General features: G+C 43.7%; 1 protein-coding gene across 1 annotated transcript; it reads left to right on the top strand.

Moving 5' to 3' along the window:
• The first annotated feature begins 8 nt into the window (after positions 1-8).
• Positions 9-26,883, top strand: ralbp1 (ralA binding protein 1). The gene is made up of 13 exons (XM_036986652.1): positions 9-129; positions 1,306-1,642; positions 9,056-9,183; positions 9,618-9,769; positions 10,096-10,238; positions 11,788-11,981; positions 14,800-14,955; positions 15,275-15,436; positions 17,460-17,591; positions 22,116-22,226; positions 23,022-23,143; positions 25,694-25,814; positions 26,409-26,883. Exons 2-13 carry the CDS (start codon positions 1,393-1,395, stop codon positions 26,730-26,732), a joined length of 1,995 nt encoding a protein of 664 aa, XP_036842547.1. The 5' UTR covers positions 9-129; positions 1,306-1,392; the 3' UTR covers positions 26,733-26,883.
• The last annotated feature ends 1,092 nt before the right edge of the window (positions 26,884-27,975 follow it).

Raw genomic sequence — 27,975 nt, 5'->3', positions numbered from 1 at the left:
CCCCAGGATTGCACTCTAAACTACAACTCCCATAATGCACCTATGGCCTCACTGCGCAGACTCAGCTCTGTTTATTTGGTACTCAAAACAGCTAGCAGGAAGCTCCGTTAAGGAATTGACCAAAAAAAGGTTAGTTGGCAGAGTGAAATATCGGATCCTATCTCAAAGTCTAATTTTAATAAAAATGTGGTTATATACGTTGAAGTACTTATAGCTGCCTCGTATCGATTTATTATCATGAATCTGTGAGCAATATTACCCGCGGGTGGCTGATAGCTAACGTAAGCTAGCTAGGTAGCTATCTGGCTAGCTTTAACAACAGCGGTTAGCATCTGGGCCTCCATTCAAAGCCTAGTGGTTAGCAACAACTTTGGTAGTTTGCACATCCGTTTGAGTCGGTTGTTTTACGTTCGCTTGCTCCTGGCTGTGTCTTAGGTCAACTACTTGTGGTGTGTTGTATTGAACGGGAGTCCTTAAGGCTTTATATCGTCGACACGGATTATCACCATAGGACAGCTATGATAAGGATCACAGACTGACCCCAGTGTTAGGCCTGACTCTTGATGCACAACTAGTGTTTATTAAAGGCTGTATGGGTTAATGTGTGTTTTTTTTTCTAACAATACATTGGACTAGGTATTTAACTATTTAGGTATTGGGAACCCCTTAGAAATGTGTGGAGCTGGAGGTGCGTCAGTCAAAAGGAGTAGCAACCATTACCACCACTAGATCCAGTTCATCTCCTTTTATAGTTAAGTTTTTGTTTTTAAGTGACCAAAAAGTGTTCTTTAAATGGTTAGGTAGCATTATCAAACTGTAGGTGATTTGAGATTCAGTTAGTGGTGTCTGTGTGACAGTTTTTGCGTGGATGAGTTGATGAGGTCCAAAATATATTTGAGCCCCATCTGGTGGCTTGGATTAATCCAGATGTTGTTGTATTGTAGTCATGTACTGGTTTTGGATTTGACCCCTGTGGGCATCCTTAACGTACGACGTTACTATTTTAATGGGTTGTAATTCTGGGACTACGGAAAATATGTACATTGTGTGCCATAGTTACGCATTAAGACTGAGACAGAGCAGTACTGTTTAACAAAATGTGTGTGTACTGCCACCACTGTTCATATGGGTTTGTGTGGATGCAGTAGTATAGCTGGGTTGAGGTGGACTCCAAGAGATATCTATTATAACAGAGCCCCATCTGCTGGTTACAATTTAATACAGCCGCTGTATACTGAAACTATCAGATAATGTGATTGTAATGTTTGACTAAGTATAAACTGTGTGTGTGCGTGTCCCCTGTAGGTGTAATGGCCCGGTGATGTGTTCGTGTCCCTGACCCGAGGAGTGAAGAGACGCCCAGGACTCTGTGTCTCAGAGCAGTGCCCAGCCATGACCGAGTGCTTCCTGCCCCCCAGTAGCAGCCCAGCGGAGGTTCGTCGGGCGGAGCACCCGGGAGGGGTGGCTCGTACCCCCAGCTCGGAGGAGATCAGCCCCACCAAGTTCCCCGGACTGTACAGGACGGGCGAGCCCTCGCCCCCGCACGACGGACACCACCACCATGAGGTCATCGACGCCGTGTCGGATGATGATAAAGAACACGGGAAGAAGAAGAACAAGTTCAAGAAGAAGGAGAAGAGGAGTAGGAGACATTACCTTTACTACTGTTTATTACTGTTTATTTATTTATCTGTGATTTATACAAGTCCTTCTTATTAAAAGTCGAACTTTAGGCACAAAAACACCCTCAAAAATAACATCTTTCAACTGTATTAACTGATCAATACACCATCATACCAGGTCATTTAATGTTTAAAAACAAAATGGCTGAATAAGATATTTAGCTACAGAAGTGCCATTTCTTACCGATCTCTACAGCTTCCGTCCAAAAACAAATCCTGTAAAATGACGTCAACACGTACTGGAGGAGTTACTGACGAGCTACAGTGGGCTACAGTTAGCTAACGAACTAGCTACAGTGGGCCTCAGTTAGCTAATGAACTAGCTACAGTGGGCTACAGTTAGCTAATGAACTAGCTACAGTGGGCTACAGTTAGCTAATGAACTAGCTACAGTGGGCCTCAGTTAGCTAATGAACTAGCTACAGTGGGCCACAGTTAGCTAATGAACTAGCTACAGTGGGCCTCAGTTAGCTAATGAACTAGCTACAGTGGGCTACAGTTAGCTAACGAACTAGCTACAGTGGGCCTCAGTTAGCTAATGAACTAGCTACAGTGGGCTACAGTTAGCTAATGAACTAGCTACAGTGGGCCTCAGTTAGCTAACGAACTAGCTACAGTGGGCCTCAGTTAGCTAATGAACTAGCTACAGTGGGCTACAGTTAGCTAACGAACTAGCTACAGTGGGCCTCAGTTAGCTAAGGAACTAGCTACAGTGGGCTACAGTTAGCTAACGAACTAGCTACAGTGGGCCTCAGTTAGCTAACGAACTAGCTACAGTGGGCCTCAGTTAGCTAACGAACTAGCTACAGTGGGCCTCAGTTAGCTAACGAACTAGCTACAGTGGGCCTCAGTTAGCTAATGAACTAGCTACAGTGGGCCTCAGTTAGCTAACGAACTAGCTACAGTGGGCCTCAGTTAGCTAATGAACTAGCTACAGTGGGCCTCAGTTAGCTAATGAACTAGCTACAGTGGGCTACAGTTAGCTAATGAACTAGCTACAGTGGGCTACAGTTAGCTAACGAACTAGCTACAGTGGGCCTCAGTTAGCTAAGGAACTAGCTACAGTGGGCTACAGTTAGCTAATGTACTAGCTACAGTGGGCTACAGTTAGCTAATGAACTAGCTACAGTGGGCTACAGTTAGCTAATGAACTAGCTACAGTGGGCTACAGTTAGCTAACGAACTAGCTACAGTGGGCCTCAGTTAGCTAAGGAACTAGCTACAGTGGGCTACAGTTAGCTAATGTACTAGCTACAGTGGGCCTCAGTTAGCTAAGGAACTAGCTACAGTGGGCTACAGTTAGCTAAGGAACTAGCTACAGTGGGCTACAGTTAGCTAAGGAACTAGCTACGTCATTCACGTCGCACATGACCAGAATGACACACTGATGAACCACCAAAGGCACATCCCATTTCTGTTTGAATGAAAAATTGTGTTAGACTGTTTTTTGTACCTAAAGTTGACTTTTAAGATTCGAGAGTGAGAGCTATCCTAGGAAGGATTAGATCAAACATCTGGAGAGTGAGAGCTATTCTAGGAAGGATTAGATCAAACATCTGGAGAGTGAGAGCTATCCTAGGAAGGATTAGATCCAACATCTCTTTGGAGAGTGAGAGCTATCCTAGGAAGGATTAGATCAAACATCTCTTTTGGAGAGGGAGAACTATCCTAGGAAGGATTAGATACATCTCTTTGGAGAGTGAGAGCTATCCTAGGAAGGATCAGATCAAACATCTGGAGAGTGAGAGCTATTCTAGGAAGGATTAGATCAAACATCTGGAGAGTGAGAGCTATCCTAGGAAGGATTAGATACAACATCTCTTTGGAGAGGGAGAGCTATCCTAGGAAGGATTAGATACAACATCTCTTTGGAGAGTGAGAGCTATCCTAGGAAGGATTAGATACATCTCTTTGGAGAGTGAGAGCTATCCTAGGAAGGATTAGATCAAACATCTGGAGAGTGAGAGCTATCCTAGGAAGGATTAGATCAAACATCTGGAGAGTGAGAGCTATCCTAGGAAGGATTAGATACAACATCTCTTTGGAGAGGGAGAGCTATCCTAGGAAGGATTAGATACATCTCTTTGGAGAGGGAGAACTATCCTAGGAAGGATTAGATACATCTCTTTGGAGAGTGAGAACTATCCTAGGAAGGATTAGATCAAACATCTATTTTGGAGAGTGAGAGCTATTCTAGGAAGGATTAGATCAAACATCTATTTTGGAGAGTGAGAGCTATCCTAGGAAGGATTAGATACAACATCTCTTTGGAAAGGGAGAGCTATCCTAGGAAGGATTAGATACAACATCTCTTTGGAGAGGGAGAGCTATCCTAGGAAGGATTAGATACAACATCTCTTTGGAGAGAGAACTATCCTAGGAAGGATTAGATCAAACATCTATTTTGGAGAGTGAGAGCTATTCTAGGAAGGATTAGATCAAACATCTATTTTGGAGAGTGAGAGCTATCCTAGGAAGGATTAGATCAAACATCTATTTTGGAGAGTGAGAGCTATCCTAGGAAGGATTAGATCCAACATCTCTTTGGAAAGGGAGAGCTATCCTAGGAAGGATTAGATCAAACATCTATTTTGGAGAGTGAGAGCTATCCTAGGAAGGATTAGATCCAACATCTCTTTGGAGAGTGAGAGCTATCCTAGGAAGGATTATAGATCCAACATCTCTTTGGAGAGTGAGAGCTATCCTAGGAAGGATTATAGATCCAACATCTCTTTGGAGAGTGAGAGCTATCCTAGGAAGGATTATAGATCCAACATCTCTTTGGAGAGTGAGAGCTATCCTAGGAAGGATTATAGATCCAACATCTCTTTGGAGAGTGAGAGCTATCCTAGGAAGGATTATAGATCCAACATCTCTTTGGAGAGTGAGAGCTATCCTAGGAAGGATTATAGATCCAACATCTCTTTGGAGAGTGAGAGCTATCCTAGGAAGGATTATAGATCCAACATCTCTTTGGAGAGTGAGAGCTATCCTAGGAAGGATTATAGATCCAACATCTCTTTGGAGAGTGAGAGCTATCCTAGGAAGGATTATAGATCCAACATATCTTTGGAGAGTGAGAGCTATCCTAGGAAGGATTAGATCAAACATCTCTTTTGGAGAGGGAGAACTATCCTAGGAAGGATTAGATACATCTCTTTGGAGAGTGAGAGCTATCCTAGGAAGGATCAGATCAAACATCTGGAGAGTGAGAGCTATTCTAGGAAGGATTAGATCAAACATCTGGAGAGTGAGAGCTATCCTAGGAAGGATTAGATACAACATCTCTTTGGAGAGGGAGAGCTATCCTAGGAAGGATTAGATACAACATCTCTTTGGAGAGTGAGAGCTATCCTAGGAAGGATTAGATACATCTCTTTGGAGAGTGAGAGCTATCCTAGGAAGGATTAGATCAAACATCTGGAGAGTGAGAGCTATCCTAGGAAGGATTAGATCAAACATCTGGAGAGTGAGAGCTATCCTAGGAAGGATTAGATACAACATCTCTTTGGAGAGGGAGAGCTATCCTAGGAAGGATTAGATACATCTCTTTGGAGAGGGAGAACTATCCTAGGAAGGATTAGATACATCTCTTTGGAGAGTGAGAACTATCCTAGGAAGGATTAGATCAAACATCTATTTTGGAGAGTGAGAGCTATTCTAGGAAGGATTAGATCAAACATCTATTTTGGAGAGTGAGAGCTATCCTAGGAAGGATTAGATACAACATCTCTTTGGAAAGGGAGAGCTATCCTAGGAAGGATTAGATACAACATCTCTTTGGAGAGGGAGAGCTATCCTAGGAAGGATTAGATACAACATCTCTTTGGAGAGAGCTATCCTAGGAAGGATTAGATCAAACATCTATTTTGGAGAGTGAGAGCTATTCTAGGAAGGATTAGATCAAACATCTATTTTGGAGAGTGAGAGCTATCCTAGGAAGGATTAGATCAAACATCTATTTTGGAGAGTGAGAGCTATCCTAGGAAGGATTAGATCCAACATCTCTTTGGAAAGGGAGAGCTATCCTAGGAAGGATTAGATCAAACATCTATTTTGGAGAGTGAGAGCTATCCTAGGAAGGATTAGATCCAACATCTCTTTGGAGAGTGAGAGCTATCCTAGGAAGGATTATAGATCCAACATCTCTTTGGAGAGTGAGAGCTATCCTAGGAAGGATTATAGATCCAACATCTCTTTGGAGATTGAGAGCTATCCTAGGAAGGATTATAGATCCAACATCTCTTTGGAGAGTGAGAGCTATCCTAGGAAGGATTATAGATCCAACATCTCTTTGGAGAGTGAGAGCTATCCTAGGAAGGATTATAGATCCAACATCTCTTTGGAGAGTGAGTGCTATCCTAGGAAGGATTATAGATCCAACATCTCTTTGGAGAGTGAGAGCTATCCTAGGAAGGATTATAGATCCAACATCTCTTTGGAGAGTGAGAGCTATCCTAGGAAGGATTATAGATCCAACATCTCTTTGGAGAGTGAGAGCTATCCTAGGAAGGATTATAGATCCAACATCTCTTTGGAGAGTGAGAGCTATCCTAGGAAGGATTAGATCAAACATCTCTTTTGGAGAGGGAGAACTATCCTAGGAAGGATTAGATACATCTCTTTGGAGAGTGAGAGCTATCCTAGGAAGGATCAGATCAAACATCTGGAGAGTGAGAGCTATTCTAGGAAGGATTAGATCAAACATCTGGAGAGTGAGAGCTATCCTAGGAAGGATTAGATACAACATCTCTTTGGAGAGGGAGAGCTATCCTAGGAAGGATTAGATACAACATCTCTTTGGAGAGTGAGAGCTATCCTAGGAAGGATTAGATACATCTCTTTGGAGAGTGAGAGCTATCCTAGGAAGGATTAGATCAAACATCTGGAGAGTGAGAGCTATCCTAGGAAGGATTAGATCAAACATCTGGAGAGTGAGAGCTATCCTAGGAAGGATTAGATACATCTCTTTGGAGAGGGAGAACTATCCTAGGAAGGATTAGATACATCTCTTTGGAGAGTGAGAACTATCCTAGGAAGGATTAGATCAAACATCTATTTTGGAGAGTGAGAGCTATTCTAGGAAGGATTAGATCAAACATCTATTTTGGAGAGTGAGAGCTATCCTAGGAAGGATTAGATACAACATCTCTTTGGAAAGGGAGAGCTATCCTAGGAAGGATTAGATACAACATCTCTTTGGAGAGGGAGAGCTATCCTAGGAAGGATTAGATACAACATCTCTTTGGAGAGAGAACTATCCTAGGAAGGATTAGATCAAACATCTATTTTGGAGAGTGAGAGCTATTCTAGGAAGGATTAGATCAAACATCTATTTTGGAGAGTGAGAGCTATCCTAGGAAGGATTAGATCAAACATCTATTTTGGAGAGTGAGAGCTATCCTAGGAAGGATTAGATCCAACATCTCTTTTGGAAAGGGAGAGCTATCCTAGGAAGGATTAGATCAAACATCTATTTTGGAGAGTGAGAGCTATCCTAGGAAGGATTAGATCCAACATCTCTTTGGAGAGTGAGAGCTATCCTAGGAAGGATTATAGATCCAACATCTCTTTGGAGAGTGAGAGCTATCCTAGGAAGGATTATAGATCCAACATCTCTTTGGAGAGTGAGAGCTATCCTAGGAAGGATTATAGATCCAACATCTCTTTGGAGAGTGAGAGCTATCCTAGGAAGGATTATAGATCCAACATCTCTTTGGAGAGTGAGAGCTATCCTAGGAAGGATTATAGATCCAACATCTCTTTGGAGAGTGAGAGCTATCCTAGGAAGGATTATAGATCCAACATCTCTTTGGAGAGTGAGAGCTATCCTAGGAAGGATTATAGATCCAACATCTCTTTGGAGAGTGAGAGCTATCATAGGAAGGATTATAGATCCAACATCTCTTTGGAGAGTGAGAGCTATCCTAGGAAGGATTATAGATCCAACATCTCTTTGGAGAGTGAGAGCTATCCTAGGAAGGATTATAGATCCAACATCTCTTTGGAGAGTGAGAGCTATCCTAGGAAGGATTAGATACATCTCTTTGGAGAGTGAGAGCTATCCTAGGAAGGATTATAGATCCAACATCTCTTTGGAGAGTGAGAGCTATCCTAGGAAGGATTAGATACATCTCTTTGGAGAGTGAGAGCTATCCTAGGAAGGATTATAGATCCAACATCTCTTTGGAGAGTGAGAGCTATCCTAGGAAGGATTATAGATCCAACATCTCTTTGGAGAGTGAGAGCTATCCTAGGAAGGATTATAGATCCAACATCTCTTTGGAGAGTGAGAGCTATCATAGGAAGGATTAGATCAAACATCTCTTTGGAGAGGGATTTGTGGCCAAAGTATACATTGGAGAGAGAGAAAAAAAAACACTCAAACTTGCATTTCAGACCGTTTCAAACACACTGGCTACAGTATTTCCTCATAGAGGATGATGTTATCGAGGAGGATGATCTGGCCAATCAGCGGTCTACTCGCATGAATATTTTTGTACTTCCGGGGTACGCCCACACCGTTCCAACATAGAAAATCAGTTTTTCTAACGTACTTAATTGCACTTTTTTTTTTTAGAAAGAAAACGATTTCACTCGTATTGTAATTCATTTTAGGTCATATTTCACAGAAGTCTGGAAACAGTGGAAAGTTACTTTCATCCTTTGTTGTAGTAAGGTAGCCTTTAACTCTTTATGCTCACTTTTGGGTCAAAGCCCTCTCGTGGTTCTTGTTATGTGGGAGGGGGGGCTTATTGTTCTGCCTGTCTGTTTTTATCAGGGGTTTTCCATGGATAAATGTAGCTTTCCCTCCCAGGGCATAGTGACTAGAGAGAGACAGGGGGAGGGGGGAGGAGATGGACAGTTTGAGGGCACACCCTGTACCCAGCAAAGGTGTGTCTCAGGCAGCGGTCCGATACACAGGGTCTCTAGCTGGCTGGAGGCAACAGGTTAGGTGTTGAGTAGGTCACCACTGATCTGATCTTGGACCAGCAGTTTGTTTGCGATTGGATGTGAGGAAATAACTTTTGAGGTTGGTTCAGGAAAACAAGCCGCCTGCCAGGTGCTGTGGGAATTGTCCTATATTGGAGCCTGACCTCTTTTCCTAGTCATCTCTCGCTCTCTCTCTCTCTCTGGCTCCCTCTCTCTCTTCTCTCTCTTCTCTGCTATAGTTCCTCTGCTATATTCCCTCTCTCTCTCTCTGGCTCCCTCTGTCTTTTCTTCTCCTCCTCTCCTTTGCTATAGTTCCTCTCTCTCTCCTCTCTCTCTCGTGCTTCTTGTTGACCACATCTGTGGTATCAGTGCGAATCAGAGAGAGGTGTGCTTTCTAACCTCCTCCTCCTGTCCTCTCCGTCCGTCCGTCCGTCCCGTAGCGGAGGGATACGCAGCCTTCCAGGAGGACAGCTCGGCGGACGAGGCAGAGAGCCCCTCCAAGATGAAGCGTTCGAAGGGTATTCACGTGTTTAAGAAACCCAGCTTCTCCAAGAAGAAAGACTTCAAGGTAAAGAATCCAATAAGTGAACGTCACTGTTTTTAATTGATCTCCCTTGGCATCTTCACGGGGACGGGCTCCGGCTCTGTTTTACCACTCTGCTTCAATGCCCCTGCTATTAACTTGTTCGTTTCGTTTTTCTTTTAAATTATTTTAATGTTATTATATTATTATTATTATTATTATTTACTATTATTTATGAGGATCCAGCGCTAAACCAATTTTTTGGGGGGGGGATCAGAAACAATCTCTGTTTTTTCTCACTTTATATACGCCGTTTATTAACAGACGCTTTTATCCAACGTGACTTCGTCACCCATGCATGTATTTTACGTATGGGTGGGGCCCGGGAATTGAAACCCACCACCCTTGGCGTCGCAGACACCGCGCTCTTACCAACTGAGCTGCAGGGGACCAACGCGTTGTGTGTTCCTGTCTCCCAGGTGAAGGAGAAGTGTCCCAAGGAGGACAAGAAGGACAAGAAGTCTAAAGACCTGACGGCAGCAGACGTGGTGAAACAGTGGAAGGAGAAGAAGAAGAAGAAGAAGCCCGCGACCGAGCCGGAGCCCGTCCCCGTGGAGATGCCTACATTCAGGTAGACGGGACGGTTCAAGGTCCCAATCCCAGGCCTGATGACAATTTGACTGGGAGTGAAAGGCTGACTAGATCCTGTTGCTTTCAACCTGTGTGTGTGTGGCTGGACTCTGTGCTTTCAACGTGTGTGTGTGGCTGGACTCTGTGCTTTCAACGTGTGTGTGTGGCTGGACTATGTGCTTTCAACCTGAGTGTGTGCGTGTGTGGCTGGACTCTGTGCTTTCAACCTGAGCGTGTTTCTCCGGGATTTGTGTTAAAAGCCAAAAGGATTCATATCTGTTTTTTGACATTAAGATGGTAATTTAAACTATCATTGTTGTTCCCCAGACCCATCTTCGGGGCTCCCCTGGCTGAGGCAGTGAAGAGAACAGCCCTGTACGACGGGATCCAGCTCCCTGCAGTCTTCAGAGAGTGTATCGACTACATTGAGAGCTACGGAATGAGGTGTGAAGGAATCTACCGTGTGTCAGGTATGTCTTGGTGTGTGAGGGGAATCTACCGTATGTCTTGGTGTGTGAGGGGAATCTACCGTGTCTCAGGTATGTCTTAGGTGTGTGAGGGGAATCTACCGTGTCTCAGGTATGTCTTAGGTGTGTGAGGGGAATCTACTGTGGCGGTGTATACTGTGTATTAACTAGAGGTCAACCGATTTAATCGGAATGGCCGATTAATTAGGGCGATTTCAAGTTTTCATAACAATCGGAAATCTGTATTTTTGGGCGCCGATTTGCCTGTATTTTTTATTATATTTTTTATATACCTTTATTTAACCAGGCAAGTCAGTTAAGAACACATTCTTATTTTCAATGACGGCCTTGGAACGGTGGGTTAACTGCCTTATTCAGGGGCAGAAAGACAGATTTTCACCTTGTCAGCTCGGGGGATCCAATCTTGCACCCTTACAGTTATTAACTAGTCCAACGCAATAACGACCTGCCTCTCTCTCGTTGCACTCCAAAAGGAGACTGCTTGTTACGCAAATGCAGTAAGCCAAGGTAAGTTGCTAGCTAGCATTAAACTTACCTTATAAAAAAAACAATCAATCATAATCACTAGTTAACTACACATGGTTGATGATATTACTAGATATTATCTAGCTTGTCCTGCGTTGCATATAATCTGACTAAGCATACGAGTATCTAAGTATCTGACTGAGCGGTGGTAGGCAGCAACAGGCTCGTAAACATTCATTCAAACAGCACTTTCGTGCGTTTTGCCAGCAGCTCTTTGTTGTGCGTCAAGCATTGCGCTGTTTATGACTTCAAGCCTATCAACTCCCGAGATGAGGCTGGTGTAACCGATGTGAAATGGCCAGCTAGTTAGCGCACACTAATAGCGTTTCAAACGTCACTCGCTCTGAGCCTTCTAGTAGTTGTTCCCCTTGCTCTGCATGGGTAACGCTGCTTCGATGGTGGCTGTTGTCGTTGTGTTGCTGGTTCGAGCCCAGGGAGGAGCGAGGAGAGGGACGGAAGCTACACTGTTACACTGGCAATACTAAAGCGCCTATAAGAACATCCAATAGTCAAAGGTTAATGAAATACAAATGGTATAGAGAGAAATAGTCCTATAATTCCTATAATAACTACAACCTAAAACTTCTTACCTGGGAATATTGAAGACTCGTGTTAAAAGGAACGACCAGCTTTCATATGTTCTCATGTTCTGAGCAAGGAACTGAAACGTTAGCTTTCTTACATGGCACATATTTTACATGGCACATATTGCACTTTTACTTTCTTCTCCAACACTTTGTTCTTGCATTATTTAAACCAAATTGAGCATGTTTCATTATTTACTTGAGGCTAAATTGATTTTATTGATGTATTATATTAAGTTAAAATAAGTGTTCATTCAGTATTGTTGTAATTGTCATTATTACAAATAAATTAAATTCGGTATTGGTATCGGTATTAATCGGTATCGGCTTTTTCGGTCCTCCAATAATCGGCATCGGTGTTGAAAAATCATAATCGGTCGACCTCTAGTATTAACCCTCCCTCCTCTCTCTTTCCTTCCCAGGTATGAAGTCTAAAGTGGATGAGCTGAAGGCATCGTATGACCGCGAGGAGTGTCCATGCTTGGAAGAGTATGACCCTCACACCGTAGCTAGCCTGTTGAAGCAGTACCTCCGAGAACTCCCTGAGAACATTCTAGGACGAGACCTGGCTCAACGCTTTGAGGACGCCTGCAGTAGACCGGCTGAGGCTGAGAAGGTGAGGAGGTGATTTGATGGCTAGCTTTAGAGACTCGAAATTGAGCTCAGGTGCATCCTGTTTCCATTGATCATCCTTGAGATGCTTCTACAACTTGATTGGAGTCCACCTGGTGGTAAATTCAATTGATTGGACATGATTTGGAAAAGCCGTTTGAATGTTGTATAATGTCTGTAGCCTGGTCAAGACAGTGTCATATTAAAATATAGTTGCATACTCCACTTTGACCATGGGTAACGAATTAAACCAAGCAGTTGGATGGCTAGTTGGATCTGCTTATGGTGGCCTGTTTAACAAATGCGATTGGATGGAGGCTGTATCATTTTAAGGTCTCTGATAGGTTGATTTGTTATTTTGTTACCGGATATAATTATCTGATCAGCTGGCCGTCCTAAGCATCGTGGCTAATTTGAACAAATTGGCCTATGAGAAAAGCTAGCAGCTAGCCATTAGACCAATGCTTTAAACTATGGTATAAGCAAAAGTTCACAAGTTTGGCCCCTGTGTGTGTTTTCAAAAATAGTTCTAAAACAATGTATTCTTTGTCAGGTGACAGAGTTCTAGAACTGTGTTTTATTTGTCAGGTGACAGAGTTCTAGAACTGTGTTTTATTTGTCAGGTGACAGAGTTCTAGAACAGTGTTTTATTTGTCAGGTGACAGGGTTCTAGAACTGTGTTTTATTTGTCAGGTGACAGGGTTCTAGAACAGTGTTTTATTTGTCAGGTGACAGGGTTCTAGAACGGTGTTTTATTTGTCAGGTGACAGGGTTCTAGAACGGTGTTTTATTTGTCAGGTGACAGAGTTCTAGAACGGTGTTTTATTTGTCAGGTGACAGGGTTCTAGAACGGTGTTTTATTTGTCAGGTGACAGTTCTAGAACTGTGTTTTATTTGTTAGGTGACAGAGTTCTAGAACTGTGTTTTATTTGTCAGGTGACAGAGTTCTAGAACTGTGTTTTATTTGTCAGGTGACAGAGTTCTAGAACGGTGTTTTATTTGTCAGGTGACAGAGTTCTAGAACGGTGTTTTATTTGTCAGGTGACAGAGTTCTAGAACGGTGTTTTATTTGTCAGGTGACAGAGTTCTAGAACGGTGTTTTATTTGTCAGGTGACAGAGTTCTAGAACGGTGTTTTATTTGTCAGGTGACAGAGTGCTAGAATGGTGTTTTATTTGTCAGGTGGCAGAGTTCTAGAACGGTGTTTTATTTGTCAGGTGGCAGAGTTCTAGAATGGTGTTTTATTTGTCAGGTGGCAGAGTTCTAGAACAGTGTTTTATTTGTCAGGTGGCAGAGTTCTAGAACAGTGTTTTATTTGTCAGGTGACAGAGTTCTAGAACAGTGTTTTATTTGTCAGGTGGCAGAGTTCTAGAACAGTGTTTTATTTGTCAGGTGGCAGAGTTCTAGAACGGTGTTTTATTTGTCAGGTGACAGAGTTCTAGAACGGTGTTTTATTTGTCAGGTGGCAGAGTTCTAGAACTGTGTTTTATTTGTCAGGTGACAGAGTTCAAGAACTGTGTTTTATTTGTCAGGTGACAGAGTTCAAGAACTGTGTTTTATTTGTCAGGTGACAGAGTTCTAGAACGGTGTTTTATTTGTCAGGTGACAGAGTTCTAGAACTGTGTTTTATTTGTCAGGTGACAGAGTTCTAGAACTGTGTTTTATTTGTCAGGTGACAGAGTTCTAGAACGGTGTTTTATTTGTCAGGTGGCAGAGTTCTAGAACGGTGTTTTATTTGTCAGGTGACAGAGTTCTAGAACGGTGTTTTATTTGTCAGGTGACAGAGTTCTAGAACGGTGTTTTATTTGTCAGGTGACAGAGTTCTAGAACGGTGTTTTATTTGTCAGGTGATAGAGTTCTAGAACAGTGTTTTATTTGTCAGGTGGCAGAGTTCTAGAACTGTGTTTTATTTGTCAGGTGACAGAGTTCTAGAACGGTGTTTTATTTGTCAGGTGACAGAGTTCTAGAACGGTGTTTTATTTGTCAGGTGACAGAGTTCTAGAACGGTGTTTTATTTGTCAGGTGACAGAGTTCTAGAACGGTGTTTTATTTGTCAGGTGACAGAGTTCTAGAATGGTGTTTTATTTGTCAGGTGGCAGAGTTCTAGAACGGTGTTTTATTTGTCAGGTGGCAGAGTTCTAGAATGGTGTTTTATTTGTCAGGTGGCAGAGTTCTAGAACGGTGTTTTATTTGTCAGGTGGCAGAGTTCTAGAACGGTGTTTTATTTGTCAGGTGGCAGAGTTCTAGAACGGTGTTTTATTTGTCAGGTGGCAGAGTTCTAGAACAGTGTTTTATTTGTCAGGTGACAGTTGCAGAACTGTGTTTTATTTGTCAGGTGACAGAGTTCTAGAACTGTGTTTTATTTGTCAGGTGACAGAGTCCTAGAACAGTGTTTTATTTGTCAGGTGACAGAGTTCTAGAACGGTGTTTTATTTGTCAGGTGACAGAGTTCTAGAACGGTGTTTTATTTGTCAGGTGACAGAGTTCTAGAACTGTGTTTTATTTGTCAGGTGACAGAGTTCTAGAACAGTGTTTTATTTGTCAGGTGACAGAGTTCTAGAACGGTGTTTTATTTGTCAGGTGGCAGAGTTCTAGAACAGTGTTTTATTTGTCAGGTGGCAGAGTTCTAGAACAGTGTTTTATTTGTCAGGTGACAGTTGCAGAACTGTGTTTTATTTGTCAGGTGACAGAGTTCTAGAACTGTGTTTTATTTGGCAGGTGACAGAGTTCTAGAACGGTGTTTTATTTGTCAGGTGACAGAGTTCTAGAACGGTGTTTTATTTGTCAGGTGACAGAGTTCTAGAACGGTGTTTTATTTGTCAGGTGACAGAGTTCCAGCGTCTGTTAACGGAGGTGCCCCCCGGCAGCCGTCTGCTCCTGTCCTGGCTGGTCACTCACATGGACCATGTTATCACAAGAGAGACCGACACCAAGATGAATATCCAGAATATATCCATCGTACTCAACCCCACTGTACAGGTAATAAGAATTAATTGTATTTGTAGAGCGCTTTTCATTACATACAGGAATCCCATAGATCTGTTCAGTGGAGGGAGGGAGAGAAGGGTCCTCAGTGAAATCCTGGCCCAGTTCTTTAGAGCTAATGCATTCCCAACAGGGTACGATGTTGGTTGCTCCACTTACACTGAACTAGCAGACTTCATTATCACCCTTACAAACTACTTGACTTTAGCTCAGACGGTTAATACTGCGCCAGTGCAATTAATATGCAAGTGACCTATATCCTCCCTCTAGTCTTCTGTCTTGTCTTTTTGACTCCCTGTCCTCTTTCCTCCAGATTGGTAACAGGGTCCTGTACATGTTCTTCACCCACGTGAGAGAGCTGTTTGGGGACGTGTTTCTGAGGCCCGTATCCCGTCCACTCCGCTGGTCCAATGCTGCCACCATGCCGGCCCTGCCAGAGACACAGGACAGCATCAAGGAGGAGATACGACGACAGGTTGGGATGGTTTCAACAGATATTTGCAGTACAACTTTAGTCACTGAGGCAGTTTTTAAGGGGCGGTAGATGGTATCTGGGACACTGATGCTGCTCCAGTAAAAAGCTATTGCTGTGGTTTTGTTATTTTGGCCATCTTAATAAAAATCTCAGTGGGAACACACCGTATCAGGATTTGTGGACACTAATCATTGTCTGGGTCTGTACGATCTCCAGTGTCTCAATAGGACTTCCTGTGACTTCCTGTTCATCTCTGTATTAAAAGGTAGCCTAGTCGTTCCCCCTCCTCGCCACGATGTACAGCACATCAATGGCGTTGAGCGGAGACGACCGTGGGAGGACTGAACCTCCGACTCCATCCAGGCTGTGAATTGTTAAACCCGTAGCTTGTACCTGCGCTGGTCTTCTGTAGCTTGTACCTGCGTTGGTCTTCTGTAGCTTGTACCTGCGCTGGTCTTCTGTAGCTTGTACCTGCGTTGGTCTTCTGGAGCTCGTACCTGCGTTGGTCTTCTGTAGCTTGTACCTGCGCTGGTCTTCTGTAGCTCGTACCTGCGCTGGTCTTCTGTAGCTTGTACATGCGTTGGTCTTCTGTAGCTTGTACCTGCGCTGGTCTTCTGGAGCTCGTACCTGCGTTGGTCTTCTGTAGCTTGTACCTGCGCTGGTCTTCTGTAGCTTGTACCTGCGCTGGTCTTCTGGAGCTTGTACCTGCGTTGGTCTTCTGTAGCTTGTACCTGCGCTGGTCTTCTGTAGCTTGTACCTGCGTTGGTCTTCTGGAGCTCGTACCTGCGTTGGTCTTCTGTAGCTCGTACCTGCGCTGGTCTTCTGTAGCTTGTACCTGCGTTGGTCTTCTGTAGCTTGTACCTGCGCTGGTCTTCTGGAGCTCGTACCTGCGTTGGTCTTCTGGAGCTCGTACCTGCGTTGGTCTTCTGGAGCTCGTACCTGCGTTGGTCTTCTGGAGCTTGTACCTGCGCTGGTCTTCTGTAGCTTGTACCTGCGTTGGTCTTCTGTAGCTTGTACCTGCGTTGGCCTTCTGTAGCTTCGTGCCGGTCTTTGTTTACTGAAATCCATACTTTTTTTTAAAACTAAACTTTTTTGTTCAAATACATTTCTCTTTCTGTGGGTCTAACCCCCCCCCCCCCCCAAAGGTACACCCTTCTCCTCACAGCTGCCTAATGGGGATCCATAATAAACCCCAGGAAGAGTAGCTGCTGTCTTGGCAGGAACTAATGGGGATCCATAATAAACCCCAGGAAGAGTAGCTGCTGTCTTGGCAGGAACTAATCGGGATCCATAATAAACCCCAGGAAGAGTAGCTGCTGTCTTGGCAGGAACTAATGGGGATCCATAATAAACCCCAGGAAGAGTAGCTGCTGCCTTGACAGGAACTAATGGGGATCCATAATAAACCCCAGGAAGAGTAGCTGCTGCCTTGACAGGAACTAATGGGGATCCATAATAAACCCCAGGAAGAGTAGCTGCTGTCTTGGCAGGAACTAATGGGGATCCATAATAAACCCCAGGAAGAGTAGCTGCTGTCTTGGCAGGAACTAATGGGGATCCATAATAAACCCCAGGAAGAGTAGCTGCTGTCTTGGCAGGAACTAATGGGGATCCATAATAAATACAAATGCCACAGATGTCTCAAGTTTTGAGGGAGAGTGCAAGTGGCTTGCTGACTACCGGAATCCACCTGTGGGATCGTCTGAGGAGTATTTCTGTCTGTAATAAAACCCTTTTGTGGGGGGGGATGAATTCTGATTGGCTGGGCCTGGCTCTCCACTGGATGGGCCTATGCCATCCCCACTCCACTTCACTTCATGTGAAATCCATAAATTATGGCCTTATTTATTTAAATTGACTTGATTTCCTCCTAAAAACTGTAACTCTTTGAAATTGTTGCATGTTGTGTTTTTATATTTTTGTTCAGTGTAACATATTGTGTAGTTAATATTAAAGGTTATATTGTGTAGTTAATATTAAAGGTTACTATAATTCTGTAATAATAATGTCTCCCCCCCCCTAGGAGTTCCTGCTGAACTGCCTTCACAGAGACCTCCAGGCTGGGGTGAAGGATCTGTCTAAAGAAGAGAGGCTCTGGGAGGTCCAACGAATCCTCACCGCTTTAAAACGCAAACTACGGGAGGCGAAGCGACAGGCAAGGACACACACACACAACATACAGAGCATTCTGAAAATGGATTCAGATTTCTTCCTTTATCCACATTTTGTTACGTTACAGCCTTATCCTAAAATGGATTATATAAAACATGTTCCTCGTCAATCTACACACAATACCCCATGATGACATCACAATACCCCATGATGACATCACAATACCCCATAATGACATCACAATACCCCATAATGACATCACAATACCCCATGATGACATCACAATATCCCATGATGACATCACAATACCCCATGATGACATCACAATATCCCATGATGACATCACAATATCCCATAATGACATCACAATATCCCATGATGACATCACAATACCCCATGATGACATCACAATATCCCATAATGACATCACAATACCCCATGATGACATCAGAATATCCCATAATGACATCACAATATCCCATAATGACAAAGCGAAACCAGTTTTTTTTTTTTTTTATTAAAAAAATTATCATTCTTGAGACGTTTTTACAACTTGATTGGAGTCCACCTGTGGTAAATTCAATTGATTGGACATGATTTGGAAAGAGACACACCTGTCTGTCTATATGACGTCAGAGCAAAAACCAAGCCATGAGGTCGAAGGAACTGTCCGTAGAGCTCCGAGACAGGATTGCGTCGAGGCACAACGTAAACAAAATGTGGAAAAAGTCAAGGGGTCTGAATACTTTCTGAATGCTCTGTAGATGTATATAGATGTATATATGGCTCAAAACACGTGATTTATGTTTAGCTGTTGAAGAAGCAGCAGGTACTCTTCCTGGGGTCCACACAAAAAATAGAACTTGATAAAATACCGAACACTACAACGACAACAACACAAAATTAAACTCAGAACACTACGACTAGAGAACAATACGACTGTTTTAAAAACCAATTATGATAGTTAGAAAGAGAAAATAAAGACATAAATATCCTGTGTGTATAGCCATGCTATTTTTTACTCTGTTATTCACTGTCATTATTTATTTGTATTTTATTCTTGAACTCTGCATTGTTGGAAAAGGACCCGTCAGGCAGCATTTCACTGTTACTCTACACTTGTTGTCTACAAAGCATGTGACAAATAACATTTGATTTTGATTTAAAGGTCAGCTGATTTTTAGTGTGCTGTGATAAGATATTGTGTAAAATAGTGAATTTGAATAATTGATTTGCATTAAGTTGGTTAGCCTGCCAGACAGTTTTAGAGGAACGATTGAATTCCATTCAAACAAAGCAGTCAATCCACAGGCAGACTCTGGCTGACGTCAGTTGATGGTAGGACTTAGACAAATTGGAAATGTAGCAAGTACTGCTGTTGGATTATTTGTCATTTATAGTCTGTTTACATGTATTTTAAAGGATATTTATACAGAACACTGGTGCAAAACTTTTATAAACTCTATAATTAATTGACAACATTTTAGGTTGACAATAATTCACATGACTTTTATTTTCCTACATATATCCAGCCATATGACCAGGGTTAGAGGTTCTATTCATTCTATTTACCAGGGTTAGAGGTTCTATTCATTCTATTTACCAGTCATATTACCAGGGTTAGAGGTTTTATTCATTCTATTTACCAGTCATATTACCAGGGTTACAGGTTCTATTCATTCTATTTACCAGTCATATTACCAGGGTTAGAGGTTTTATTCATTCTATTTACCAGTCATATTACCAGGGTTACAGGTTCTATTCATTCTATTTACCAGTCATATTACCAGGGTTACAGGTTCTATTCATTCTATTTACCAGGGTTAGAGGTTCTATTCATTCTATTTACCAGTCATATTACCAGGGTTAGAGGTTCTATTCATTCTATTTACCAGTCATATTACCAGGGTTACAGGTTCTATTCATTCTATTTACCAGGGTTAGAGGTTCTATTCATTATATTTACCAGTCATATTACCAGGGTTAGAGGTTTTATTCATTCTATTTACCAGTCATATTACCAGGGTTAGAGGTTCTATTCATTCTATTTACCAGGGTTGGAGGTTCTATTCATTCTATTTACCAGTCATATTACCAGGGTTAGAGGTTCTATTCATTCTATTTACCAGTCATATTACCAGGGTTACAGGTTCTATTCATTCTATTTACCAGGGTTAGAGGTTCTATTCATTCTATTTACCAGTCATATGACCAGGGTTACAGGTTCTATTCATTCTATTTACCAGGGTTACAGGTTCTATTCATTCTATTTACCAGGGTTAGAGGTTCTATTCATTCTATTTACCAGTCATATTACCAGGGTTAGAGGTTTTATTCATTCTATTTACCAGTCATATTACCAGGGTTAGAGGTTCTATTCATTCTATTTACCAGGGTTAGAGGTTCTATTCATTCTATTTACCAGGGTTAGAGGTTCTATTCATTCTATTTACCAGGGTTAGAGGTTCTATTAATTCTATTTACCAGGGTTACAGGTTCTATTCATTCTATTTACCAGGGTTAGAGGTTCTATTCATTCTATTTACCAGGGTTAGAGGTTCTATTCATTCTATTTACCAGGGTTACAGGTTATATTCATTCTATTTACCAGGGTTAGAGGTTCTATTCATTCTATTTACCAGGGTTAGAGGTTCTATTCATTCTATTTACCAGGGTTAGAGGTTCTATTCATTCTATTTACCAGGGTTAGAGGTTTTATTCATTCTATTTACCAGTCATATTACCAGGGTTAGAGGTTTTATTCATTCTATTTACCAGTCATATTACCAGGGTTAGAGGTTTTATTCATTCTATTTACCAGTCATATTACCAGGGTTAGAGGTTCTATTCATTCTATTTACCAGGGTTAGAGGTTCTATTCATTCTATTTACCAGGGTTAGAGGTTCTATTCATTCTATTTACCAGGGTTAGAGGTTCTATTCATTCTATTTACCAGTCATATTACCAGGGTTAGAGGTTTTATTCATTCTATTTACCAGTCATATTACCAGGGTTACAGGTTCTATTCATTCTATTTACCAGTCATATTACCAGGGTTACAGGTTCTATTCATTCTGTTTACCAGGGTTAGAGGTTCTATTCATTCTATTTACCAGGGTTAGAGGTTCTATTCATTCTATTTACCAGGGTTAGAGGTTCTATTCATTCTATTTACCAGGGTTAGAGGTTCTATTCATTCTATTTACCAGGGTTAGAGGTTCTATTCATTCTATTTACCAGGGTTAGAGGTTCTATTCATTCTATTTACCAGGGTTACAGGTTCTATTCATTCTATTTACCAGGGTTACAGGTTCTATTCATTCTATTTACCAGGGTTAGAGGTTCTATTCATTCTATATACCAGTCATATTACCAGGGTTAGATGTTCTATTCATTCTATTTACCAGGGTTAGAGGTTCTATTCATTCTATTTACCAGGGTTAGAGGTTCTATTCATTCTATTTACCAGGGTTACAGGTTCTATTCATTCTATTTACCAGGGTTAGAGGTTATATTCATTCTATTTACCAGGGTTACAGGTTCTATTCATTCTATTTACCAGGGTTAGAGGTTATATTCATTCTATTTACCAGGGTTACAGGTTCTATTCATTCTATTTACCAGGGTTAGAGGTTCTATTCATTCTATTTACCAGTCATATTACCAGGGTTACAGGTTCTATTCATTCTATTTACCAGTCATATTACCAGGGTTAGAGGTTCTATTCATTCTGTTTACCAGGGTTACAGGTTCTATTCATTCTATTTACCAGTCATATTACCAGGGTTACAGGTTCTATTCATTCTATTTACCAGTCATATTACCAGGGTTAGAGGTTCTATTCATTCTATTTACCAGGGTTACAGGTTCTATTCATTCTATTTACCAGTCATATTACCAGGGTTAGAGGTTCTATTCATTCTATTTACCAGGGTTAGAGGTTCTATTCATTCTATTTACCAGTCATATGACCAGGGTTACAGGTTCTATTCATTCTATTTACCAGGGTTACAGGTTCTATTCATTCTATTTACCAGTCATATTACCAGGGTTACAGGTTCTATTCATTCTATTTACCAGTCATATTACCAGGGTTAGAGGTTCTATTCATTCTATTTACCAGGGTTACAGGTTCTATTCATTCTATTTACCAGTCATATTACCAGGGTTAGAGGTTCTATTCATTCTATTTACCAGGGTTACAGGTTCTATTCATTCTATTTACCAGTCATATGACCAGGGTTACAGGTTCCAAGCCTGTTCTATTCATTATATTTCTGTGTGCTGCTGCTGCATGGTGAATGCCGTTGTCTAGGCAACCAAAGACTGCTTGTATCAGCAAGAAGCAACACAGTTTCATCACTGTTAAGAGTCTGTGCTACAGCAGAAACTCAACCTGCCTTCCCGTCTTCAGTTTGTTTATTAGTTTCCAAAATGACGGTTATTTCTTCCACACCCGTCGGTTACACAGTTATGCAGTAATTGTGCCAGCCCTAGTGGGTACCTCCCAGGAGTGTTAGAGATCTGGTCTCTCTAACGTGTGTGTGTGTGTGTGTGTGTGTCCAGGAGTGTGAGACTAAGATAGCCCAGGAGATAGCCAGTCTCTCTAAAGAAGACGTTTCTAAAGAAGAGATGACTGAGAATGAAGAAGAGGTGGTCAACATACTGCTGGCACAGGTAACACACACGCACACACGGTAACACACACAGGTAACACACACAGGTAACACACACGCACACACGGTAACACACACAGGTAACACACACAGGTAACACACACGCACACACGGTAACACACACAGGTAACACACACAGGTAACACACGAACATGGACATTATGGAGTGGAAATTATCTGCTGATTTATGCTGAACAGTGCTTTTTTTATCCCCTCCCTGCCTCCCCTCTCTCTCTCTCTCCCTCCCCTCTCTCTCCCACCCCTCTCTCTCCCTCCCCTCTCTCTCACACCCCTCTCTCTCACACCCCTCTCTCTCCCACCCCTCTCTCTCCCTCCCCTCTCTCTCCCTCTCTCCTCACTCTCCCCTCTGTCTCTCCCTCTCTCTCCCCTCCCTGCCTCCCTCTCCCCTCCCTGCCTCCCCTGTCTCTCTCTCTCTCTCTCCCTCTCTCCTCACTCTCCCCTCTGTCTCTCCCTCTCTCTCCCCTCCCTGCCTCCCTCTCCCCTCCCTGTCTCTCTCCCTCTCTCTCCCTCTCTCCTGCTCTCTCCCTCTTTCCTCACTCTCCCCCCTCTCTCTCCCCTCCCTGCCTCCCTCTCCCCTCCCTGCCTCCCCTGTCTCTCTCTCTCCCTCTCTCTCCCTCTCTCCTCACTCTCCCCTCTGTCTCTCCCTCTCTCTCCCCTCCCTGCCTCCCTCTCCCCTCCCTGCCTCCCCTGTCTCTCCCTCTCTCCTCACTCTCCCGTCTGTCTCTCCCTCTCTCTCCCCTCCCTGCCTCCCCCTCCCCTCCCTCCCTCCCTACAGGAGAATGAGATCCTGACAGAGCAGGAGGAGCTGATATCTCTGGAGCAGGTGTTGAGGAGACAGATCGCTACAGAGAAGGAGGAGATCGAGAGACTGAGGGCCGAGATCGCTGACATACAGAGGTCAGAACTCTGACTGACGTGACCGGCTAAAGGTCACAGCTCTGACTGACGTGACCGGCTAGAGGTCACAGCTCTGACTGAACGTGACCGGCTAGAGGTCACAGCTCTGACTGACGTGACCGGCTAGAGGTCACAGCTCTGACTGACGTGACCGGCTAGAGGTCACAGCTCTGACTGACGTGATCGGCTAGAGGTCACAGCTCTGACTGACGTGACCGGCTAGAGGTCACAGCTCTGACTGACGTGACCGGCTAGAGGTCACAGCTCTGACTGACGTGATCGGCTAGAGGTCACAGCTCTGACTGACGTGATCGGCTAGAGGTCACAGCTCTGACTGACGTGACCGGCTAGAGGTCACAGCTCTGACTGACGTGATCGGCTAGAGGTCACAGCTCTGACTAGTAACCAGCAGGTAGCCTAGTGGTTAGAGTGTTGGGTCAGTAACCAGCAGGTAGCCTAGTGGTTAGAGCGTTGGGTCAGTAACCAGCAGGTAGCCTAGTGGTTAGAGCGTTGGGTCAGTAACCAGCAGGTAGCCTAGTGGTTAGAGTGTTGGGTCAGTAACCAGCAGGTAGCCTAGTGGTTAGAGTGTTGGGTCAGTAACCAGCAGGTAGTCTAGTGGTTAGAGCGTTGGGCCAGTAACCAGCAGGTAGTCTAGTGGTTAGAGTGTTGGACTAGTAACCAGCAGGTAGCCTAGTGGTTAGAGTGTTGGGTCAGTAACCAGCAGGTAGCCTAGTGGTTAGAGTGTTGGGTCAGTAACCAGCAGGTAGCCTAGTGGTTAGAGTGTTGGGTCAGTAACCAGCAGGTAGCCTAGTGGTTAGAGTGTTGGACTAGTAACCAGCAGGTAGCCTAGTGGTTAGAGTGTTGGGTCAGTAACCAGCAGATAGCCTAGTGGTTAGTTTTGGACTAGTAACCAGCAGGTAGCCTAGTGGTTAGAGTGTTGGGTCAGTAACCAGCAGATAGCCTAGTGGTTAGTATTGGACTAGTAACCAGCAGGTAGCCTAGTGGTTAGAGTGTTGGGTCAGTAACCAGCAGGTAGCCTAGTGGTTAGAGTGTTGGACTAGTAACCAGCAGGTAGCCTAGTGGTTAGAGTGTTGGGCCAGTAACCAGCAGGTAGCCTAGTGGTTAGAGTGTTGGACTAGTAACCAGCAGGTAGCCTAGTGGTTAGAGTGTTGGGCCAGTAACCAGCAGGTAGCCTAGTGGTTAGAGTGTTGGACTAGTAACCAGCAGGTAGCCTAGTGGTTAGAGTGTTGGGTCAGTAACCAGCAGGTAGCCTAGTGGTTAGAGTGTTGGACTAGTAACCAGCAGGCAGCCTAGTGGTTAGAGTGTTGGACTAGTAACCAGCAGGTAGCCTAGTGGTTAGAGTGTTGGACTAGTAACCAGCAGGCAGCCTAGTGGTTAGAGCGTTGGACTAGTAACCAGCAGGTAGCCTAGTGGTTAGAGTGTTGGACTAGTAACCGAAAGGTTGCTACATCGAATCCCCGAGCTGACAAGGTACAAATCTGTCATTCTGCCCCTGAACAGACAGTTAACCCCACTGTTCCTAAACCCGTCATTGAAAATAAGAATTTGTTCTTAACTGACTTGTCTAGTTAAATAAAGGTAAAATAAATACACATGTCTACTGTTAGACAAATCCCAGAACGATTATCCTCACAGGTACAGGCTAAATGTAGACGTTGAACAAACATCGTGAGTGTAGATTTAAAAAAATATATATTTTACCTTTATTTAACTAGACAAGTCAGTTAAGAACAAATTCCTATTTTCAATGATGGCCTAGGAACAGTGAGGTTAACTGTCTTGTTCAGGGGCAGAACGACAGATTTGTACCTTGTCAGCTCGGGGGTTTGAACTTGCAACCTTTCGGTTACTATACATTTATCAACCTAACATCCATGGGTGTGTTTGTGTTACAAAGACGAAACATTCTATGCTGTAAATATCATCTTGATATATTCATAGTTCACATGTTGTTTGTCACACGCGGCCAATACAACTGGTATAGACTTTACCATGAAGTGTGTGTATCCAGAATGTTCCACCACCCAAAGGACATCCAGCCAACTGGACGCAACTGTGGGGAAACATTGGAGTCAACATGGGGCCAGTATCCCTGTGGAAACGCTTTCAACACCTTGTAGAGTTCATGACCTGATGAATTGAGGCTGTTCTGAGGGGGGCGGGGGGGGGGGGGTGGGGGGGGTTCCCCTAAAATGAGCATTTTAAACTGTTTCTGGATTGCTTCACTTAAGACACTTCCATTTACTGTGATTAGATCAAAACCAAATACAGAAAAATTGTCTGGTTCTCCACAATAGATTATCAATCATAAATGTCCTATTTTTGAATTGCTGTATGAGATGTGTTTCATTCTAAAAGCTTTAACAAGAGCAAGGTATTGTGTTTCATTTGAAAACAGCATAACAGTTTGTAAAAGCAGAATATGTCAGGGGGGGGGGGGGGGGGGGGCAACTCAATATTAGGAAGGAGTTCTTGATATTTTGTCCACTGGTGAATATAAATTATGCTCTCCTCTCCCTGTGTCTATAGTCGTCAACAGGGTCGCAGTGAGACAGAGGAGTACTCTTCAGACAGCGAGAGTGAGAGCGAAGACGAGGAGGAACTACAGATGATCCTGGAAGAGCTGCACAAACAGAATGAAGAACTGGAGGTGAGAGACGGAGGGAGAAGAGAGAGGGGGGGATGTCTGAGCTCTGATATACTTAGTGCTTTTATTCTGCGTCATCTAGTTTTGCTTCTTGTTGCTGTCTCTCTCTCTGTCTCTGTCTGTCTCTCTGTCTGTCTTTCTGTCTCTCTGTCTTTCTGTCTCTCTGTCTCTCTCCCTCTCTCTGTCTCTCTCTCTTTCTCTCTGTCTGTCTCTCCCTCTCTCTGTCTCTCTCTCTCTCTCTCTGTCCGTCTCTCTCTCTGTCTCTGTCGGTCTCTCTCTGTCTCTCTGTCTCTCTCTGTCTCTCTCTGTCTTTCTCTGTCTCTCTGTCTTTCTGTCTCTCTCTCTGTCTCTCCCTGTCTCTGTCCGTCTCTCTCTCTGTCCGTCTCTCTCTCTCTGTCCGTCTCTCTCTCTCTGTCCGTCTCTCTCTCTCTGTCCCTCTCTCTCTCTGTCCGTCTCTCTCTCTGTCCGTCTCTCTCTCTGTCCGTCTCTCTCTCTGTCTCTCTCTCTCTTTCTCTCTCTGTCTCTCTCTCTCTCTGTCCGTCTCTCTCTGTCCGTCTGAACTGTCTCTCCTTGTGTCTCCATCTCGCCATTCTCCAGAACAAGAACACCCACTTCAACCAGGCCATCCACGAGGAGCAGGAAGCCATCTTGGAACTGCGCGTTCAGCTCCGCCTCCTCCAGACCCACAAGCTACAGCAGCAGGAGCTGACAGCCCCACCTTCAGCAGAACAGGCTCCGCCCATACAGCCCAGCCCCGAGGCGAGGAGTGAGGAGCAGACCAAACGTTCCGTAGCTGCCATGGTTTCCCCTGCAGCGGCAGAGCCAGTGGTGGCGGTCGAAGCTAAGAACGGGAAAGCTACCACCGCCAAGGATCCCCCTAAACCTTCCCCTAGTAAAGATAGGAGGGAGACCAACCTGTGAGCTCCTCTCCAGCTCTACACATCCCTCTCCCTGGTCTCTATCCATCTCTCCCTGGCCTCTATCCGTCTGGTCTCTATTCATCTCTCCCTGGTCTCTATTCATCTGGTCTCTCTATTCATCTCTCCCTGGTCTCTATCCATCTGGTCTCTATTCATCTAGTCTCTATTCATCTCTCCCTGGTCTCTATTCATCTCTCCCTGGCCTCTATCCATCTGGTCTCTATTCATCTGGTCTCTATTCATCTCTCCCTGGTCTCTATTCATCTCTCCCTGGCCTCTATCCATCTGGTCTCTATTCATCTGGTCTCTATTCATCTCTCCCTGGTCTCTATTCATCTCTCCCTGGTCTCTCTCCATCTCTCCCTGGTCTCTATGCATCTCTCCCTGGTCTCTATGCATCTCTCCCTGGTCTCTATTCATCTATCCATCTCTCCCTGGTCTCTATTCATCTATCCATCTTTCCCTGGTCTCTATTCATCTCTCCATCTCTCCCTGGACTCTATTCATCTCTCCCCGGACTCTATTCATCCCTCTCCCCCTCTTTCCCTGGGATCCATCCATCTCTCCCCTTCTCCCTGCCCAAACGAGGAGGAGGTAGGAGAGGAGGAGGTAGGAGAGGAGGAGTGAGGTTACTAATGAAGGACGAGGTAGGCTCCAGGTCCTATATTCACAAAGCGTCTCACAGTAGGAGTGCTGATCTCGGATCAGATCCTCTCTGTCCATGTAGTTCTTATTCACTACAATCTAAAAGGCTACACTGATCCTAGATCAGCACTCCTACTCGGTTGCTTTATGAATACAGACCTATAAATGATAGAAAAGCATCTTAGATGACAGCTTTTTAATATGGCCCATGCTAAACAACATAAAAAACAACTCCACTTAATGCTTGTCTTTACCAATCCTGTACCAGTCCTGTACCAATCCTGCACCAATCCTGCACCAATCCTGCACCAGTCCTGTACCAATCCTGTACCAGTCCTGTACCAATCCTGCACCAATCCTGTACCAATCCTGTACCAATCCTGTACCAGTCCTGTACCAGTCCTGTACCAGTCCTGTACCAATCCTGTACCAGTCCTGTACCAATCCTGTACCAATCCTGTACCAGTCTTGTACCAATCCTGTACCAGTCCTGTACCAATCCTGCACCAATCCTGTACCAGTCCTGTACCAATCCTGTACCAGTCCTGCACCAATCCTGTACCAGTCCTGTACCAATCCTGCACCAATCCTGTACCAGT

Source organism: Oncorhynchus mykiss, chromosome 8 (assembly GCF_013265735.2).
Source record: "Oncorhynchus mykiss isolate Arlee chromosome 8, USDA_OmykA_1.1, whole genome shotgun sequence".
Lineage (NCBI taxonomy): Eukaryota > Metazoa > Chordata > Actinopteri > Salmoniformes > Salmonidae > Oncorhynchus > Oncorhynchus mykiss.
Note: the sequence above shows the minus strand (reverse complement) of the source record. Positions and strands in the feature narration are given on the sequence as shown.